General features: G+C 38.7%; 1 protein-coding gene and 1 long non-coding RNA gene across 2 annotated transcripts; one reads left to right on the top strand and one right to left on the bottom strand.

The window, feature by feature from the left end:
- Window positions 1-1,970: 1,970 nt before the first annotated feature.
- LOC134796834 (uncharacterized) lies at window positions 1,971-3,742 on the top strand. Its single transcript, XR_010145009.1, has 3 exons — window positions 1,971-2,214; window positions 2,746-2,935; window positions 3,554-3,742. It is a non-coding gene; the product is annotated as an uncharacterized LOC134796834 (long non-coding RNA).
- A 6,268-nt stretch (window positions 3,743-10,010) lies between these two features.
- Window positions 10,011-15,016, bottom strand: LOC134797019 (uncharacterized). The gene is made up of 3 exons (XM_063769216.1): window positions 14,620-15,016; window positions 13,359-14,308; window positions 10,011-11,563 (listed from the first exon to the last, which is right to left on the bottom strand). The coding sequence occupies exons 1-2, from the start codon at window positions 14,780-14,782 to the stop codon at window positions 13,371-13,373; spliced, it is 1,101 nt and encodes a 366-aa protein (XP_063625286.1). The 5' UTR covers window positions 14,783-15,016; the 3' UTR covers window positions 10,011-11,563; window positions 13,359-13,370.
- Between the last annotated feature and the right edge of the window lie 6,675 nt (window positions 15,017-21,691).

Below are 21,691 nucleotides of genomic sequence, written 5' to 3'. Positions count from 1 at the left end.
TGATCACTGATCACGTGGTACTTTCCATAGAAAACGAAGCTCCGGAAGCTCCGGCCCGGCCCCGGCCCGGCCCCGGCCCGGCCCCGGCCCGGTCTAGCGTGAGTCATCTTTAACAGATACTTTACCGTTTGATACATAGTCTCATTGAAGTTAAATTTGTTTTTAGATTAGAGTGAAGGATTTTTGCCATAAATCTATGATAAAATTTTATAAATAGGTACCCAATCTATGGTTGTCTAAATAAATTACGAGTATTACACGACCTATTTAAAAAACGAGTAACTAGTAAGTAATACATATACCTTCGAGGTAAATGTGCCCATACCTATAATACCTATGAGTATAAATGCTATCAATTTATCATGTGTAAGTAGGTTATCCATTGATGTCCAGATGCAAGCAGGTTTTCAGGTAATAGGAAAGGCTGGAAAAGCCTCTTTATTAACGACTGTATCCAAGGTAAACGCACTTGTCCCTATACGCACATTAGCGCCAACTGACTAAAAAACAAATGTTTTGTTCGACGAAGCCGGAAAGGCAACTTATGTATCCAAGGTAGCATTAGCGCACTAAACTTGCCCCCACCCCCATAGGCACATTAGTCCCAACTAACTAAAACAACATTTTTGAAGTGAAAACTTCTTTAGCGGCGCTGTGCACTTTTTGGGATGGGGAAAAAATGTTAAACTCGCGACAGCGTAAGACGTAAGTCGCTTCGTAAGACGGACACGTGACCTGATCGAAAAACTGTTACAATGTCATTGAGTTTTCACTTCTGCCGGCACTCCCGGAGTGTAACCCGTTTTTTTTTTCGACCGAACGGAGCCGGAAACGCATCTTAAATAGTTTAGCACAGCATGCCAAAAGTAGACGCTTTCCGGCCGAAGAACAGAAAAATAATTTTGTCATTGAATAATGTGGAATACCTACCTACATTGTTATCACAAACAACGCGCAACATGGACACCCACACTTTGATAAAAATACTGTCATGTTACTAAAAATGATAAAATATATTTTTGAAACCACAACGGAACAAAGCTCCGTGTACATCAGTCAGTAAATAATTTATTTAAAAAAACAAATATTTGTGTCAAAGTGATAAGAACTATTTTAGCATAACTGTTGAAAGTGTTTTGGAAATGCGGAAAGAGGCTCCCGAGTTTAAGAGATGTTGCTTTTGTGTCCCTCTACGGAGAGGGCTGATTGGATGGGGGTATGTAAAACTGGTGAGTGACCTTTATTTTAATACCTTAACACCAACCAACTACGTACATCTATGATCCAATCCAAAAGTTCAACACGTAAAGTATCAATGCCAACAAAGTTCCTTTTGGTTTTGTCTGAGTTTTTTCTTCTACTTGTACAAACTTTTCCTACGAACTACGAACTAAAGGATGACACCTTGACCAGGCCGGGGCCGGGTCGGAGCTTCCGGCGCTTCATATTCTATGGAAAGCACCACGTGATCACCGATCAGCCGTCAGGTTTTTAGTCAATGTTACAACTTGTTTCTTTTGAGACACATTTCTCAATTAGGTATTGTCGAATACCATAGATTTGTAGTAAATATTAAATTTCTAGTAACATAAAAAGAAGAAACGAACTTAGGATTTATTTGCAGTTTTCATCCAGTGCCCGTTGTCATTGATTTGGTCACATTTGTAAGTATAGTCCGTTTTTTTAGCATTAGAAAGAAGGTAAGCGATCTTGACGTGTCTTTTTATTAAAAAACACTTTTTAAAAATAAGTCACAGCAAATTTGTAACAATTATAAATTATATAGGTACGACTATTTACATTCTTTTGCTTTCATAAGTAATATAAATTCATTTTTAAAAGCAATTTTCAACCATTTTCAATAAAAAGACACGTCAAGATTGTTTACCTTTTTTCTAATGCTAAAAAAACGAACTATAGACCCGACTGCGTTAGAAGGAGAGTTATGCTTTTTTCGAGATTCGACTTGATAATTTCGTTCATTTTAATTTTAATCAACAAACATCAATGCATTTTATTATCTTCTTATTTCTTTTTCAGGCGATGAACCTAGCAACGTTGGCATACATGATTATGCTCTGTTATACGATGTTTCAGTACGGGACACGGTACGGTTTCTTGAGAGTTAAAGAGTATATCATCATTGCAGTTTTTTTCGCAGTCTTACTGGCAGATACTTGTTTCATTATTGTCTTCATTGTTGGTGGTCATCAGGTGTGTATGTTTTTATTTTCTGACCTTATTCATAAATGTGATACAAGCCAATTTGCTAATTATGATATGCCTTAATCTGTCATTTTGACTTATGTGTTTGTAATTAGCAATGGGATACAACATAAATTACATAAATTAACTAATTGGGGGAAATTAAGAAGGAAGGAAATTTTCGACAATGTAATATTCAAGGCATGCCCTTTTATTAACTTTCTTACTCGTATGAAATAAAATAAAAAGCTTACTAAACACAAAACCTATTGTTCAGGAGAACAAAACTAATTTCAAATGTATTGAAGTCACTAGCAACATGCTGAGATGAGGCCTTTTCGTGCCACTTTATTCCTTCTATGTTTTTGTTAATAATAATGTAATTTGTCTCGTTTGCGTTTACAAATAAAATTATTCCATTATTATCTATTCTAATTCTATTATTATATACATATGTAGTTTTCATGGGATTTCCGCTACACTAATTAACTAAGCCAGCAAAAGTAGCTAACTGTATACTTATCAATCGATTGCTTTCAGAAAAGCGTCAAGCTATTAAAAGTGTCATATATTTACAACATGGTGATTCTGGGTCTCATTCTGCTGGGCCATCTTATACATATCTGCCTGATGTCGTACTACACCATCAAGTTGTTGTCAGAGCATTTGGAATATACCCTGTTCGTCTTTGATTTCATGATCGGCGCTGGACTCGCATTCAGTGTTATTTGTAAGTATTACTGTAACTAGAATACACAAAAGTAAAACACAATAATTAACTGGTATTGTTAAAAAGGGCTGTAATGTTGCTAGCAAATCCCGTGCTAATACGCCAAAATTATATTAGGATAAAAGATCGTCCTTAACTTTTTATATATTACCGATGATTGACATCATCATCATCATTGATAAATAAAAATATCATTACATTTAACACTACCAAGGGTACAATTCAATATTTAATTTTCTATGTTTTTGATTGAGGAGTTTTGTTGGCAAAAGTAGCAGAGAGATAAACAATTATCTTACACTAATAATATTAATATTTGATAACGTAAACCTTTATTAATTAAATTAAATTTTATGTTTTCATTATATAGTAAGTAAACAGTGGCGTATTTGCAGTGTTGGCCGCTCTAGCCCCAGGCCCTGTAGTAAATACTAGCTGCCCCTTTCTCAGCACCCATATATAGGCTGCTGCCGTCTTGCTGCCGCCCCTAATATCTTGCCGCTCTAGGCCCGGGCCTACTGGGCCTTGAGGCAAATCCGCCACTGGTAGTAAATACCTATTACCACCTACAGTATGCATTTAAGGGTTAACATTTTAACATGCTTTTTCCTATTTCAGTCGTACAGATTTACTTAATCTTGCTAATACGCAGCGAGATGATAAAGCTGCAGAATCAGTCGCTAAAAATGCAGTTCTCAAACCGTTTGGATGCAGGCGAGCCGCAGTGCACACTCCATACGATGGATGGTAACCAATGCACGGACGAGAAACGAGTGCAAAACTGCGTTTGATTGCACAGATGAGAAATACGGGCGAAGAGTTTGTTTGTAAAACACTTGATCCAGACTAAACTAATATTATGACTATTCTATTACTTATGCTCTGCTAATACAATATAGAATTACCACCTATATTTAGGTAAAATATTTTTTTTTTTACAAAAACATGAGTGTCATTATGGAAGTTTGTTATTAAAATTGCTAATCTGTCGCCGTTTGTTTGAATGGCAATAGGAATGGAAATAGCAATGTAGGATGACCTATCGGTCCTTCGCGCCCTTGGGCATATGCCAACCAGCGACCTTAGACACGGCTAGTCAGGCAATATCTGACCTATTCCTACAACCTACAACTAACAGGGCCGATCGAACCAATCAATACTTAAAATTTACATTTACAAGCGTTCGGCTCCAATGGCGACCAACCACTCCGACCAGAGGCCCATTTCTTGAATGGATATTAGACTAATATCATTTGTCCACGAACTGTCAAGTCGTAAGGGTTACTATGGCAACACACTAATAATATTAGTCTAATACCGTTCGAGAAATGGGCCCCAGCGCCTTTGGTGTGTGCAGCGTTGCGTCGAGCGTCAAAAGGGCCACTCATATCTGTAAAGTTAAGCCACTGGAATAGCCATAGTTGATGGAGCACAATCAAACACCGTCGTGATTTAACAATGTGCTACTATATTATATGAACAATTAACATAAAGTTGCCTCTTTTCCATAACGTCCCCATCCAATGCTCCCGAATTCTAACCTCTCTTCCCTCTTTTTTTTCATGACATTCGAATGGCCGTTCCGATACTCGCAGAACTGAGTCAAATCAATGACTTAGTGATATGAAACCTTATTAATTGACCGAAGCGAAGCGAAGGTCTACGTTTTGACTCGGGCATTTTGCTTTCGTATGTCCGGATGTTCTCCTCTACAGGTCGCAATTCTTAACCGATTCTCGTGAAATTTTGTGACCGAATTTTATGACAAAATAAAATTTTTTTGTCAATCCGGTTTTTGGAAATTTTTAAAAATGGCGGAGTCGTGATACCTGGCGCCTAAACAAATAGTCGTATCGATATCATAAGAGTTTTTTCTTTTTGAGACATGTTTACAGAGTTAATAGCAAAAAATGCAGAAAAAAATTATCGCTGGTTTAGGCGGTATTTAGATATTTAGTTTTGTATTTCCGGATGTTCTCCTCTACAGGTCGCAATTCTTAACCGATTCTCATGAAATTTTGTGACCAGATTCTATGAATAAATAATTTTTTTTTGTCAATCCGGTTTTTGGAAATTTTTAAAAATGGCGGAGTTGTGATACCTGTCGCCTAAACAAATAGTCGTATCGATATCATAAGAGTTTTTTCTTTTTGATATATGTTTATAGATTAAATGGCCTAAAATTCAGAAAATTTGTATCACTGGTTTCGGCGGTATTTAGATATTTAGTTTTTACTTGAGAATGAGTAGCTAAATTTCGTCAGCTTTAGTAAGAACTATCATGGCGCATTTTGCAAACGTTCGCTTTTTTGTTTGCATAGGGAGGTCCCTGGTTCCATCCCCAGTAATTGTATGCTGCTACATAACTTTTTGTATTTTTTTATACTTAAATTTCGTATCAATTGTTGTTTTTTATTTTATTTTTTTATTTTGAAAAAAAGAAAAAAATCGTATTTTTTATTTTTCAAGCGCGGGCTAATCGCATTCGTTTATTTTTTGCAACAGATGATGGCTTTTTGCGCTTTAAAGAAAATTTGATTCTTGAATATACGGCGCCATACCTTTGGCCTATGCTCGTCTAGATGGCGACACCATTTTATATTTAACAATTTTTACTCATATCAGTAAAAGAACATGGGTCAAAATCATATGGCGTTCTATAAATAAAAAAAAACATTTATCCATACATATATACATTTATTGATATTTTTTTTTTCATTTTCATTTTAATCCTGTATCGAAAGATGGCAGTAAATTTACTGTGACTACAAAATTTAGTATGACAATAACCCTCTACTACATATAGGGACCGTGCGCGTTGGAGGGTCTGCCATCTTGTGGCCTGAATCGGAAACATGTACATTGCCAAAACAAGTTCTACCATCTACCGTTCTTGTAGGTACGTTTCCTTATGCATAGTAGATTCTGTCATCTTGTGGGCTACATCGGAAGCATAAACGTCACATTTACGCCTCACGCCAAAAATCTGACGGCTCCTATGCTACCCCCTATAGTTCACGCACGCCCACTATAGGGACCGTGCGCGTTGGAGGGCCTGCCATGTTGTGGCCTGAATCGGAAACATATGTGCACATGTACATTGCCAAAGCAAGTGCTACCATCTACCGTTCTCGTAAGTACGTTTCCTTGTACATAGTAGGTTCTGCCATCTCGTGGGCTACATCGGAATCATAAACTACACATCTACGCTTCGCGCCAAAGATCTGACGGCTCCTGTGCTGCCCCCTATAGTTCATGCACGTCCCCTATAGTTCATGCACGTCCCCTATACACTTTATTCTCTTTAGATTAGATATTTAAATTCTTACTCGAGAATAAGTAACCAAATTTCGTCAGCTCATCTAAATGCTATCATAGCGCAATTGGAAAGACGCTTACAAGCAAGGATATGGGAATAGGTACCCGGTTCGATCCCCAATAAATGCAATTTTTTTTATTTATTTTTTGCACTTAAACATCGTATTGCTGATTGATCAAGCGAGCGCGAAGCGCGAGGTAAGCGTATTCGTTTGAGTTTTTGTTTGAACATTTTTTAGCGGTTTTAGTTCAAGGGCATGGCTGTTCCAGGAGTCAATTTCCACTTACGTTTATAGCATGGGCGGTCACCATCCATAAATCGCAGGGGTTAACATTGCCTAGGGCTAGAACTAGCTGTAGGTTGCTCGTACGTTGCGCTTTCCCGGGCTCAAAGTCTAACTAACAATAATGTTAGTTAGACTTTGAGCCTTTTAATTTGGATCGCCTCGCTAAAATGGCCCATAATTTTCGCAAATCATTTTTTCTTCGAGGCAATTACTCCGTTCTCATTTTTTCCCAGTGGAATTTCTTCGCTTTATTTAATTTTTCGTGTACATTTTTTCATAAACTAAATTTTCCTTTTCTCAATTTATTCCCTTTTCTTTTTAATCCCAGTAGTAGTTAAAATAACCAGTAGGTTTTTTTTTCACTGACTAAATATTCTCTATCTCCATATTTTCTCTTTTTTTTAATGCTAGTGGTAAAAATAACCAGGTTTTTTTCAAATAGGTAGGTTAGGGTTATTTTTTTTGATGACCCTATAAACGAAACTGAGGGGCTACCGCGAAAACCGAAATTCGCAAATTGCGGGGATCTTACTCTTTTACTCCAATGAAGGCGTAATTAGAGTGACAGAGAAAAATGCCCGCAATTGACGATTTTCGGTATTGGCGGTAGCCCTACTGCTCCCAGAGATAGGTAGGTTAGGGTTATTTTTTTTTGATGACCCTAAAAACGAAACTGCTCCCAGAGATAGGTAGGTTAGGGTTATTTTTTTTTGATGACCCTAAAAACGAATCTGCTCCCAGAGATAGGTATGGTTAGAGTTATTGGCTGACAGCGTTTGGTTTTTTACTTGTAGTTTTTTAGATTATGTTTTAATTTTAGTGTTTTTGATATTTGTTGTATGTGAAATACCTACAAGTAACAAATATAATTACTACACTATTAACATACAGTAACAAGAAAATATTATCCTAGATATTTAAAAGAACGAAAACTATAAGGAAAAGATTAATTTAAAAATATTAAAAATAGGCGATTGTGGAAGAAAACCATTGGGAAAATATGGGAACGGAGTAATCGCTACCGAGAATGAATGATTTCGGGAAATTATGGGCAACGCAAAATATGAGAACGGAGTAATTGCCTCGAAGAAAAAATGATTTTCGGAAATTATGGGCCACGCTCGCGCACGAAGCTTCTTAGTTGCAGTTTACAGGTTAATTCAAAGGTAATGTTGGTTTCCTAACATAGGTAGAGTTAGACCAAGAAAAGTCTGCAGAGATTTTGACACTGGCACAAATAACATTGGCACTGCGTGTGCTGTCAAAATCTCTGCAGACTTTTCTTGGTCTAACTCTATCCACTTTTCTATACAATTAGTATGGCGACGTGTATACTTAAGGGGCATCGACCGTACACTGACATCGGGATGATATTTTTATCATGTTATTTAGTAGTCATCGTGCGTCTCGCTTGCGCCAATACATGTACGGACAAGAACGAGTGAAATGCACGATAACTAAATGACATCAGTTAGATGTCTTTCTGATATCAGTGTAAGTTTGAATTGGCCTGTTAGCCAAAAATTGTTTCGTATGTCCATATGTTCTACTCTACAGGTCGCATATCTAAACCAATTCCCGAATTTTGTAAGCAATTGATAGTTAAGTTTTTATGGTCAAATTAGATTCTCTAAATTCTTCAAAATAACGGAACCATACATTTATTCAGTTTTAAACTCTGCTCGCGAGGTCTACAGCTCACAGAGCCACTAGTGTATTTGTTTTGCATTCTATCTATACATATAATAAAGCTGAAGACGGTCGAAAGTCTGTACATGGAAGATATTTAAAAAAAAGTTGGCTGGGGATACTTAGAATCGATAACAGAATACGTTCCAAAAGTTTTTAGAATTTTTGTCTGTTTGTCTGTTTATCTGTTTATCTGTTTGTCTGTTTATTTGAACGCGCATCACGTGAAAACGGCTGAACGGATTTTGATGAAAATTTTACTAATCTGTCGAGAAAATCCCCGGCCAGGTTATAGGCTATAAAAATTCAACCCCTAAAAGGGGGGGTAGCCACAACACTCGATTGATTTAAGTTTGCCCCTGAATCTTATGGCGCTACTTAGGAAGGAGGGGCAAACTTTTTTCAAATATGTGCTACCACTATTGAGTACCCTGGTAAACTAACAGATGGCGCTGAATTTAATACGTTGTGACATGAATAAGCCACCGAGGAAAGATTTTGCCAAATTAACTCTAAGTTTAGAAGACACGGATATCAACAAAAATAATTGAATAATTATGTTGATTTAATAAATTAATAATATATCGAAAAATGTTCGCGCTGGCTTCGCTCGCGTTTTCAATAACTTTCTAAGATATGGCGACTGCAGCAGCATTACTCTGCTGCAACGTTGCTGCTGCAGCACTGTCAATTTTCGGGATAAAATGATGATGTGACTGACTTCCATACTAAAAGTAAAAATGTACAACTGTCTGTCTATCAAATTGCGATTTTACATCGAAAAATTTTCGCGCTCGCTTCGCTCGCGTTTTCAATAACTTTCTAAGATATGGCGACTGCAGCAGCATTACTCTGTTGCAACGTTGCTGCTGCAGCACTGTCAATTTTCGTGATAAAATGATGTGATTGATTTCCATACTAAAAGTAAAAATGTACAACTGTCTATCAAATTGCCTATTTATATCGAAAAAATTTCGCGCTCGCTTCGCTCGCGTTTTCAATCTATTTCTAAGATATGGCGACTGCAGCAACATTACTCTGTTGCAACTTTACTGCTGTAGCACTGTCAATTTTCGTGATAAAATGATGTGACTGATTTCCATACTAAAAGTAAAAATGTACAACTGTCTATCAAATTGCGTTTTTATATCGAAAAATTTTCGCGCTCGCTTCGCTCGCGTTTTCAATAACTTTCTAAGATATGGCGACTGCAGCAGCATTACTCTGTTGCAACGTTGCTGCTGCAGCACTGTCAATTTTCGTGATAAAATGATGTGACTGATTTCCATACTAAAAGTAAAAATGTACAACTGTCTATCAAATTGCGTTTTTATATCGAAAAATTTTCGCGCTCGCTTCGCTCGCGTTTTCAATAACTTTCTAAGATATGGTGACTGCAGCAGCATTACTCTGTTGCAACGTTGCTGCTGCAGCACTGTCAATTTTCGTGATAAAATGATGTGACTGATTTCCATACTAAAAGTAAAAATGTACAACTGTCTATCAAATTGCGTTTTTATATCGAAAAATTTTCGCGCTCGCTTCGCTCGCGTTTTCAATAACTTTCTAAGATATGGCAACTGCAGCAGTATTACTCTGTTGCAACGTTACTGCTGCAGCACTGTCAATTTTCGTGATTGTAATTATAAGAATGTAATTATAATATTAGATTTATTAGCATTATTAATAGATGTAGCAAAGCTAGGATTTGTGTTTTTGCATGCCAGTTGCTGGTGAAGTATGCATGTGCTTCTTAATTGCTAAGTCCATCTTTTGTACCATATTTTTAGATGATCAAACGAACTTACCTGAAGTGAAGTTCGATCTTAATTATCCCGGCTTCGTCGAAGAGATTTAAATTTACCATGTAGTAGCTCCGCTACGCGCTATTCCACTCGCACTTTAGCTAATTAACGTTAGAGTAAGAAAGACAAAAAACAAGTTTTCCCACTCCAACATTACCCTGTACGGTAGTTCACTCCGCCGCTAGCCTGGACCGTCATTATATTTAGAGTACATGGACAACATTGGTCAGATTTATGGGTACTGGTTAATTGTCAACATTAGCCAGCACGGGAGGGTTGGGACTTTAAATCTCTTCGACGAAGCCGGGATAATTAAGATCGAACTTCACTTCAGGTAAGTTCGTTTGATCATCTAATTATCCCGGCTTCGTCTCGAGATTTAAATTTACCATGTAGATGTTTGGAGGTTATCAATGTTGTCGATGATAAGTAAAACAAATATTAATCATAAATCAGGTATTTGTTTATTGTAAATAAATATAGTTATCCTTATAACTATTACATAATAAACCTTGTAATTAAAAATCTCTGAATACCGATTCGGTAAAATTATTACAATTTATGATCGGCCTATTGTAAAAATTCGCAAATACTGCGGACTCGCCCGACCAGCCAGCAGTTTTTCGAATGATATCTACTGAAACACCAGCAAGGCTAGCTGCCGACGTGGCCGAGTGTCGTGTGCTATGTGGGCGGAACATATCGACATCGACTCCGCTCTCTTCCATAGCCTGCTTTATCCACCGTCCGATTGTTTGGGACGATGCGGCATGGTAGGGTCTCTTATAAGTTAGTATAAGCTTTGATTCATTTGGAGGCCGATTATTTCGAGTAATATTAATATAGGCTAGAAGTGTTTTCGCTGGACAAATACTACATTTTTCATCAAAAAATGGCAAATCAATTATAGGTTGAGATCTTCCAACGGCAGACGTTTTAATTAAGTCTGTGATCTTAATAATAATTCTATCATTAAATCGGTTAATATTGCTTAAACGAATCAATGATAATGTTTGTGTTCTCTGACCAGTTGCTAAAGCTAACAAAATAACAAGTTTCTTTGTAATATATTCAATCGGCAAGGATTCGTTAGGATATAAATTAGAAAAATAATTTAATACAATCACAGGATCCCATGTAACAGTGTATCTTGGGAAGGAAGGTTTTAATCTAAAAACTCCTCTGAAAAATCTTTTAAGACAATCATCTTGACTAATACAATTACTTGAAATTAACGAAATAGCCGACCGGTGGTTATTTAACGTACCATAAGATGCACCATCTTGTAGGCAACGATTAAGAAAATCTAATAAGTTATTGATTTTTACATCATAAATATCATTAATTTCATTAATTTGGCAATATTGCCACCATAATTTTAAGCTGGACGAATATTGCGATAAAGTATTTTTTGATAAGGATGATATCATCACTTGTAGGGCCGAATGAGGAACTTGTCTTCTCAGGAACGCTTGCCTGACAATATAGTCACAGCCAGGGAAAGCTGGTGGTGAAGGGGATGAATTTGCCTGAAAACAGATGAAAGCAGATGCTTACTTGGTGAAAGTATAATAATTTCGCTTACTGAAAGCGATATTAATAACGGATACCACGCCTGAGATGGCCAGTTAGGAAAGACAAGTATGCCGGTGGCCTTATCGGTTATTATTATTTGCAACGTTTTTAGTATATGAGAAAACGGTGGGAACGCGTAGAAGAAATACCTATTCCAGTTAACTGTGAACGCATCTACATTAAAGGCATACGGGTCTCTCTTCCATGAAATATATTTCTGGCATTTTGCGTTAATTCTGCAAGCAAAAAGATCTATTTCAGGCTGGCCAAATGATTTAACTATTTTGTCGAAGGCTTGAGAAGACAGTTCCCATTCTGTATCAATATTAACCTTCCTAGATTCAGAATCAGCATCAATATTACGTGTAGACTTTATATAGGAGGCATAAATAAAGATTTGATGTTGTTCACACCACTGCCATATATCACGTGTGATTTTGTTTAAATGCGGGAATTGGACACCGCCCATTCTGTTAATATAGGAAATGGCAGTGGTGTTGTCGACACGTAATAGGATTTCACAATTATTATATTCTTTTGCAAACGATTTCAAGCCGAAGTAAGCCGCTAAAAGTTCCAAGTAATTTATGTGTTGTTCTCTTTCTGCAGATGTCCAGAAACCCCCAATTTTCTCCCCTCCACAAGCGGCTCCCCAGCCAGTTGTGGATGCATCCGTGAATATTTCTAGAACATAATTAAATGTACGAATAGAGTTGTAAATATTCAGGATATTGTTCTCCCACCAGTTTAGATCCTCACATAAAAACCTTGGAACTTTCATGACTCGATCATAATTATCAGATTCTAAGAGAGCTAAATACTTAGCTCTTTCTAAAGATTTCGTATATACCCAGCCATATGAAACTGCTGGACACGCGGCTGTTAGCGTACCTGTGTACCGAGCAAAATCTCGAATCCGTATCTTATCAATTTTTTTCAATTTTCTTGTAAGTTCTATAATAGTCTGTCTTTTTTTTAAAGGCAATTCTAATGTCATATTTCGTGAGTTTAAAATAAAGCCAAGAAATTGACAAGTTTGACTAGGAATCAAAACACTCTTTTTGTAGTTAATAATAAATCCTAAGTGGGTAAACAGCTTAATTGTTTCTGTTGCATTCTCTATGCACTCCTCGTATGTATCGGAGATACATAGAGTGTCGTCTAGATAGGATACGGATTTATAGCCCCTCGATCGCAAACGAGTCATTACAGGCTTCATAATTTTAGTGAATACGTAAGGCGCCGAACAGAGTCCAAAAGGTAGGGCACAAAATTCATACAAAATACCATTAAACGAAAAGCGTAAATATTTACGATGTTCATCGTCAATCGGTACCGAAAAATATGCTTCCGTAAGGTCCAAATTAATCATAAAACAATTAGACGTCATAAGTTTTACGGCGGTTCTCGAGTCTTCCATTTTAAAATGGTCTGCGTGTACAAATGTATTTAACTTTTTAAGATTTAAAATAAATCGCATATCTCCACTACTTTTAGGGACCAGAAAAATACCCGATATAAATTGACCATTAACCGGCTCACAACGTCTAATTGCTTGAATTTCTAGCAAATGTAATATTTCTTTTTCAATAGCCGAAGATTCGCTGCTACTAAACGATTGTTTAGGGTACAAAGCGGGATCTTGATGTGGTATTTTAATAAGGGGAATTTTGTAACCCGAGATGATATCTAGGACGTTATTATCAGAAGTAATAGTACGCCAAGTATCAAAAAATAATCTTAGTCGACCTGCCTGTACTTCTACGTCGCACGCCGGTGTGGGGATCTCGACCGCGGCGCCGGCCGTCGGCTGGATGCGGGCGGCGCTCGGCGCGGGGCGGGCGCGGGAGGGGCCGGCGCTCGGCGCGGCCGCGGCGGCGGCGGCGGGGCCGCCCTCAGTGCTCGCTGCCCGCCGCCGCGTTGTACTGGCGGTCGGTTGACGCGTTGCTGGCGCGGCGGGCCCGTCCAGTTTAAATTCGTGGATGACGTAGAGGGCGGCGTAGGCGCGATCAGCTCTCCTGTCTTCTTTATGCCTCTCGACGACTTGATGAACTCCCCTAAGTTCTCTCCGAACAGGAAACTGTCGCGTTGTCGCTCTTTGAACAGGATGACATATGATTTATCTAATAACGGCATAATTAGTGATCGCCGTGTGTCTGTCTCTAAGAAGTGAGAGTCGGCGAGCAGTTTGCCGGCGTCGTTAAGTATTTTAACGACCTCCGATCCCTTCATAGACTTTGTCAGTATGCCGGACATAGCTTTTCCTAAGGCTGCGATAGCGCGACCTATTTGATTCTGCTTGGAGGAAACGCGGGCATCTCTGCTCCGGCACGTTTCGGTTAGCATGGCAGACACTTCTGGGTTTAGCACTGGAGGCTTTGACAAGGGAACGTTTTTAGGGAAAAGGTATTTCTTTAAAAGCTCTTCCTTGATCTCCTTTGCAAGACCCGTTTTAAGTATGGGCTCCCATCGTTGAGATATATCTTGCAGAATATCGTCACTCCACTCAGGGGTATCTGTGACGGAATCCCCAAGTGCAAGAAGCAAATCAGGGTCTACATTGGGTACCGGGGCGGCTGATGATGATGATGGATCATTCATTTCCTCTTCTTGTGCAGCCAACTCGGTGCCTGGTTCTTCGACCGCATTATTTTCATCCGTGTACAGCTCAGTCTGGATGACGTCGTTATTGAGATGTTCTGGAAACATCGAATTTAAATTGAATTTATTGAAATAACTTCGGAGAAAAAAATAATAACAAACGAGGGTACGCTTGGTACAATCTTTAACAAAAGAGGGTATCATCTACAAATTATTGTAAAAATGAAGGTAGGTTGCACTTAACTCGAGCGCAACGTATAAAAATTGGTTAATATCTCGTATTAACTCGAAATAAATATCACTGGTCAATATCTCGTATTGACTCGGGAATAAAACGTCTACTGCCTAACATCTCGTGTTAGATCGGAGACAAAAATAACGACGAAATTTAAATGACGTAGATACGAACCTTCTGGTTGTACATCTATCGCCTCGTCATCGCTCGAATCGCTTCCACTGGAGTAGATTACGCGACGTCTTCTTTTTGTTGTCGCCGCCAACTTAGCTTCATAGTCCTTTATTTTTCTCCTCCAACGGTCTTCATTGGTTTCTTGATGTGACCGTTTCGACATTTTTATTTAAATCACTATTTAAGTATTTTTATAGCCAAGTGCGTAGTGCACGCGCGCACGAAAGATAATGACGGTCCAGGCTAGCGGCGGAGTGAACTACCGTACAGGGTAATGTTGGAGTGGGAAAACTTGTTTTTTGTCTTTCTTACTCTAACGTTAATTAGCTAAAGTGCGAGTGGAATAGCGCGTAGCGGAGCTACTACATGGTAAATTTAAATCTCGAGACGAAGCCGGGATAATATGCAAAATAAAGATATTTGATTTGATTTGATAAAATTATGTGACTGATTTCCATACTAAAAGTAAAAATGTAAAACTGTCTATAAAATTGCGTTTTTATATCGAAATAATTTCAATAACATTCTAAGATATGCTAAGGTGACATTCGGGTGGCGACTGCAGCAGCATTAGGTACTCTGTTGCAACGTTACTGCTGCGGCACTGTCAATTGTCGTGATAAAATGATGTGATTAATTTCCATTCTCAGCTATAATGCGGCAATGAACGTCACTCAATTAACCAAAAATATTCAATGTAATCTCGATGACCCTAGGGAGAGGGGGCACCATGGTCTAGAAATGCTTAGGGCATCAAAATATCTTAATCCGGCACTGGTCGTTTGTAGAGTCAAACGATTTGGGAGTCGCATTTTATACGCATTACCATGCATTCCCGAAAAAAATCGAATCATTCCCGAAAGTCTCGCAACGCATTGAGGTTACAAGGGGCACGTGGTCTTCCTCAGGAGGCTGAAGAAGACCACGGTGAGTGGCGGTCTAGCCAGGCAAGCCGCTTCGCTTTCGCTCGCGCGCGTATACCTTACGGCTTAGGTACTGTATCGTCCGATATACACCTACTACTCTGTCGTTTAAGTCACGTGTAAAATTTGAATAAGGGCGAAAAAACTATTGACTTTGGAGTGTAGTTTTATTTAGTGGTACCTAATTGTAAAATATTTTATCTGGACTACAGTCCTCTAGCAATCCATCTGTCAACTTTACTTCAAGTTCCGCCTCCAGGGGAGAGGGAGAGAAATTAGGATTAGAAATTAGCCGCTTACTGACACAGACCGAATTCCTCGCGGGCGGAGCCGCGGGCACAGCTAGTTATTAATAATTTATTGAAAATCTTAAAAAAGGACGGTTTACAATGATTTCCTTACATATCCCTTTTGACACTCGCATACGTTTGCTTACCATGGATGCCGCTCGGGGCGCTCTGCTGGTCTCCGTCACTTGAGCATCTGCTTAGGGAGAGCCTAGCCAAGATGATAATCGTTTGCAGAAAAGGAAACGAACCGCTATTGTCTCTCTATCCACTCTTCTACTCTTCCATTAGTGCGATAAAGACAGATAGCGTTTCGTTTCTTTGCGTACGATTGTCATCTTGGCTAGGCCTCCAGTTTGCACCGGCTATGCGTTGTATCGGCCCGATTCCAACTTTAAGATACGTCAGTTAATAGATCTAGAAACGATATGGATTAGATATGTCGGTGTCAAATGTGGCGTTTCTTCAAACAAAAACGTCACTTTTGACACTGACACATCTAATCCATATCGTTTCTAGATCTATTAATTGACGTATCTTAAAAGTTCGAATCGGGCTGGTCGGTATTTAAGTAGCGGAACTGTTGCAATTCTTTGATTTGCAATCGGATGTAAAAGGCAATTTTACAGTGACCTATCGGACAACATTCGCGCCCTTGGGTTGGGTGCCTACCTATATGCCAACCAGCGACCTTAGACAACACGTCGGCTAGTCAGTAAGTCAGCACAATGCCTTGGTCTATTCCTTCACACCTACCTAGCTACTTAAGGGAATCAATATTTTTTGCATTATTAGGCAAACCAGCTGACAAGTACCTGATGGTAAAGAATAATTTTACGGTTTAGACTCACTTGTTTTTAGTCACTCGCGCGACATGTTTCGGAGAGCCTAGGTCTCCTTTCTCAAGCACTAACAGTGCGAGCAGCGTTCACGACGGCCGTGTATCGCGTGTAGTACGCAAGCATAAAAACAAGTGAGTCTAAACCGTAAAATTATTCAATGTTAGTATGTCTCACAACACTTTAAATTCGACCTGCAGATAGTGTTGGATAGGACTCGAGTCTTTGAGTCCTTTGCTTCAAGAATCGACTCAGTTTTTCAGACTCTTATAATTTAGTCTAAACTCGAGTTCTTTCCAACTTGATAGAGACCTGAGTCTCTTGTAGAGACTTGAGTCCTTTTCAGAGAATTCACAATATTTTTTAAACAATTTCGAAACGCATTCTCTTTATGTATAATTTGTAGATTAGGTACGTACATCATACAATAACGCCTAATTTCTTTATTGTTATTTAGGAAAAACCTATTAAAATTGTTCACGGAATCTTTATTCGGAGGCTCGAGTCCTTTTGAGTTGCTCTTAAAAAAAGACTCAACAAAGGACTTGACTCGGGACTTAAAAGACTCAGAAGTTTTTTAAACGCCGAGTCTCGTAAAAACGAGCTGAGTTCTTTAAATTCAGACTCAAAGGACTCGAGTTCCTACCAACACCCGCAACACTAAAGGGGTTGTAAGTGCGTTGCCGGGTATTTAAGATGGGGATGGATGGGATTCATTTTTTATGCTGGTTCCCTCTAGGCGATGTGCTGGATGACAGTTAGGAATAACAACAGTTATAGGGTATAATTACGCTGTGGGAACCAAATGCATTAAGTACATTGCCTAGGTCGTTAGATCTAGGCTTAGCTTTTGTTTAATGTGTACTTGTTTAAATGTTATTAAACTACCTATATACAGGTGTAAAGCGAAAGTACAGTCAGCATCTCATAGATAGGGATGGTCAAAGTGGCCAAATATATCGAAACACGTCTTTGTTACAAACTATTTATGTCATATGCTAAATAAAAAGTGACCAAGTCCACCAGTGGCCAAGGCCGGAATCGAACCGTCTTCAGCTTACGCGGCGTCTGTGTTACTACAGTTATATTAAGGATGTGTCCTGATATATTTGGCCACTTTGGCTGTCACAATCTATATAGGTACTGTGGCACAGAATAAATAATAGTACAAGGTACAGAAGGTTCCTATTACCGACCGCAAGGTGGCGCAAGCGCGAGCAGGCGTCCGTTCCATAGCAGTGCGCGGCAACTACTATGGACACCAAAATTGGTGTGGGCCGCATGTACTTGTAGCGACGCGACGAAATCGCGGAGTGAGCCACGCCAGACTGTCATGTGGCGCCTACTTGACGGCTACACATAAGTTTTCTGAGAGCTGTCAGTTTTCATATATAGGTACTTGTTTGCCACCACCGTGGTATAAAAACTTCTTTCTTTTTACGTCAGATGCGGTGTTTTAAGCCCATTCGCAGAGTATAGGAATGTAAGGAACTCGCCACACGCGGAAAACGTTATTACTTTGTATGGCGGGCATTAAGAAAACATGTCCCACACTCGCTTGATTACTTAAGTTAGGTAATTGAAATTACAACTACATATGGGCGTAACGTAACGCTGTAACGAATTAGGCGAGCATGACAAAAACCGGCCAAGTGCGAGTTGGACTCACGCACTAAGGGTTCCGTGCCATTACGCAAAAAAACGGCAAAAAACACTTTTGTTGTACTGGAGCCCCACTTAAATATTTATTTTATTTTGTTTTTAGTATTTGTTGTTATAGCGGCAAGGCGGCAACAGCAATACATCATCTGTGAAAATTTCAACTGTTGGACGGACGGACGGACGGACAGACGGACAGCGGGAGCCTTAGTAATAGGGTCCCGTTTTGGCCGTTTTTACCCTTTGGGTACGGAACCCTAAAAATGCACTTTTATTACGAGCACGCATTTTTGTCACGGTAAGAACTATTATCGAGACTCGCTCTCACTCCCTTGTTAAAAATAATACTTTGGCCGACCCCCCTCCACCCCTAATTCACCTTACGTAACAAATGAATAAATCTACTGCCCGATTCGAACTTTAATAATAGATGTAGAAACGATATAACATAAGATAAGATAAAATTTATTTCATTGAAAAATAGATAGATAGATAAATGTGTCAGTGTCAAAAGCACACACTGACATATCTAATCCATATCGTTTCTAGATCTATTAATTGACGTATCTTAAAGTTCGAATCGGACCGTGTGTATTTCCTACACTCTCCAGTCTACCTAAACCTTCACTCCATCTAGTAGGGCTGGGCACATGTTATGCAACACAAACCCAGTTCTACTACTTACGGTCGACATATGGTCTGCGATTTGGTAACGCCGGTGCGGGACGGCGTCATATTGAAACTAACACGTGAGAAGTTGGGATTGGTTAGGTAGTATTGATATAGAAGTGCTAAGGCAACCTAGTAATTATACATGAAGAATGGCACATCGATATAGGAATTCTCCCTCTAGTTTTTGTCGAACTCGTGCGGCCTGTTTTCTCCAATAACGAATAAAATTGTTTCCAATTTTCCATGATAATATAATTATTAAAATTCTTCTAAACTATAAGAAATGGGACCTATAAACAACAGCGTTTATTTATACACAACTTAATATGAGGAAAATAGTAAAACAAAAACGATGTAAGATAATCTGAAACTATAGTTGTGATATGTGATATTAAATAAGAAACATAATTCATACAATATTTTCAATAAGTTACATTCAATAAGCTAGTTTTTAATGTTTGATTCTTGCAGACTTATAGAAAATAATTCAGATAAAAAGGTCATGCTTTTAATTAGACAATAAATACACAATCTATAAACCAACGAATAAACATCCGCGCTTCAGTCGTCAGACTAAATAGTAGTTATGGATAAGCTATAAACTCCCATTCAAGCACAGAATGTAAATGTGAGCTACAAATAAGGCGATACATCCTGCCCTCCCATCCTTATTACATCCCATGTAAACTAGTATAATATGAACTCTAAACCTATAACGGTTATCGGTAATAGAAGATCACATCAAACTGGTTTCTAAAGAGAATGTCTTTAGGATTGAGGTATGCGCGCGGCGCCAGGACATCGTGAAAAAGTTGCAGGCTGTACCATCGTTGATATAACTAACCATTTATAAATCTTATTACAAGGAAATAAAGTCTAATATTGATCAGTGAATTGGTGTCGTTGGTAAACGCGGCGACATCGCACCACCGAAATGGGAGATACCGGGAAATAGTTTACATACGTTCATTTAGCGTTGAATTGATGAATTCTAATCGCGGATTCGGTGCCCTTACTTGTTGAAGTTACATTACATGTTATACTGGGTACTCTGGGTAGTAAGTTAAGTAAATATTTATTTGAAAAAAAAAATCTTAGGTACTCGAAAGGTGTTTCATACGAGGTAAACTAAATTGAAACATGAAATTAAATTAAACTCATGGTCTGTATCTGTAGTCTTTAGAAACCTCTTCTTATCCTACCACAAAAGTATAGATATTATGGTCAAGTCAACTAGAGTGGTATTGAGCCGTAATAGGTAGGTACATCAACAAAATCAAACATACAAAATACAAATGCTATATTAACCAAGTTTTATTTCAGTCGTAGTTGTGAGAATACGGCTGCTGGTTGCCGACGATTTATCAACGTTTGCCGCCCTGTTGCCGCCTAATAATTATTTATTTATTTATTTATTTATTAACATAAAAGTATACAGCTTATACAAATACAATGTCCCACAAAACAGTTTACACGGTTTGACTGTGGGATCTTGCAGTCTCTACTCTCTTATATTACATTAAAGTTTACATCTGTCATTACTAATAATGCTCAACAATTACTAAACGCGATTTACGAGGTAACTACGCAGCTTTTTACCAAATTTTACTTTATTGGCTTCCTGTCTGATGTCAGAGGGCAGGCTGTTGAGTATGTAGGGAAGGCTTTTATGAAGACATCTATCGCCCGCCGTAGTAATTAGTAACCCTCGGCACAACAAACTTGCCCGCAGACACCGACCTGGTTCCACAAACATCGTTACGGTATAACTGGGTATGCTCTCGACTGCCATGATTGTTGTACAAAATTAAATATTTATGCTTAAGGCTCACCGGAAGAATATTACATACTTTAAACAAATTTCTATAGTCTTTTTTATTTTTATCTCTAGTTTTATTATTAACTAACAGTTTTAGGAATCTAACTTGCATACATTCTAACTTGTTTAAATTAGTTTTAATTGTTAATCCGTAACAGTCAAGTGCATAACCAATTATCGATTCAACTAAAGATACATATAAATATTTTAGAATATGCAGAGGTACTTTGAAACTTAGATAATAAAATTTTCCTAGTAATACTTTAAGTTTGCTATAAATAAAATCGACATGGTGCGTCCAGGAAAAATGCTCATCAACTTTGAGACCTAAATACGTTACACAGTTAACACGAGATATGAGGTTACATTGGCAGTCTAATATATCATTATGCATACAAGAAAAATCATGGGTTATAATAGGAGTTGACAGGTTAGACACTTCTAAGTAGGGAGATCGAATGAATAATAGCTTAGTTTTATCAGCATTAAGCACAATGCCATTATCATGCGACCAGCGGACTACTGCATCGACATCTTGCTGCACCAAGCGGCAGGTGTCGGGCAGCTCGCTCGCACTGCCGGCGCACAATATACACAGGTCGTCGGCGAACATGTGCGCCGAGCAGTGCCGCAGCACGCCGCACAGGCTGTTCACGTGCATCAGATAGCTCACGGGTCCAGTACAAGAGCCCTGCGGCACGCCACAAGACACCTGTCGCTCGTCGCTAAGCGCAGAACCCACCCGCACACGGTACGAGCGCCCAGTGAGGTAGTCCCGGAACCATTGGTTCAGCGGCTCCCCCACCCCGCACTCACTCATGGCCTGTAACAGCGTGCAGGTCTCTAAAGTGTCAAATGCTTTACTGAAATCGA

The sequence above is a fragment of the Cydia splendana genome, chromosome 14 (assembly GCF_910591565.1).
Source record: "Cydia splendana chromosome 14, ilCydSple1.2, whole genome shotgun sequence".
Taxonomy (NCBI): Eukaryota; Metazoa; Arthropoda; class Insecta; order Lepidoptera; family Tortricidae; genus Cydia; species Cydia splendana.
Note: the sequence above shows the minus strand (reverse complement) of the source record. Positions and strands in the feature narration are given on the sequence as shown.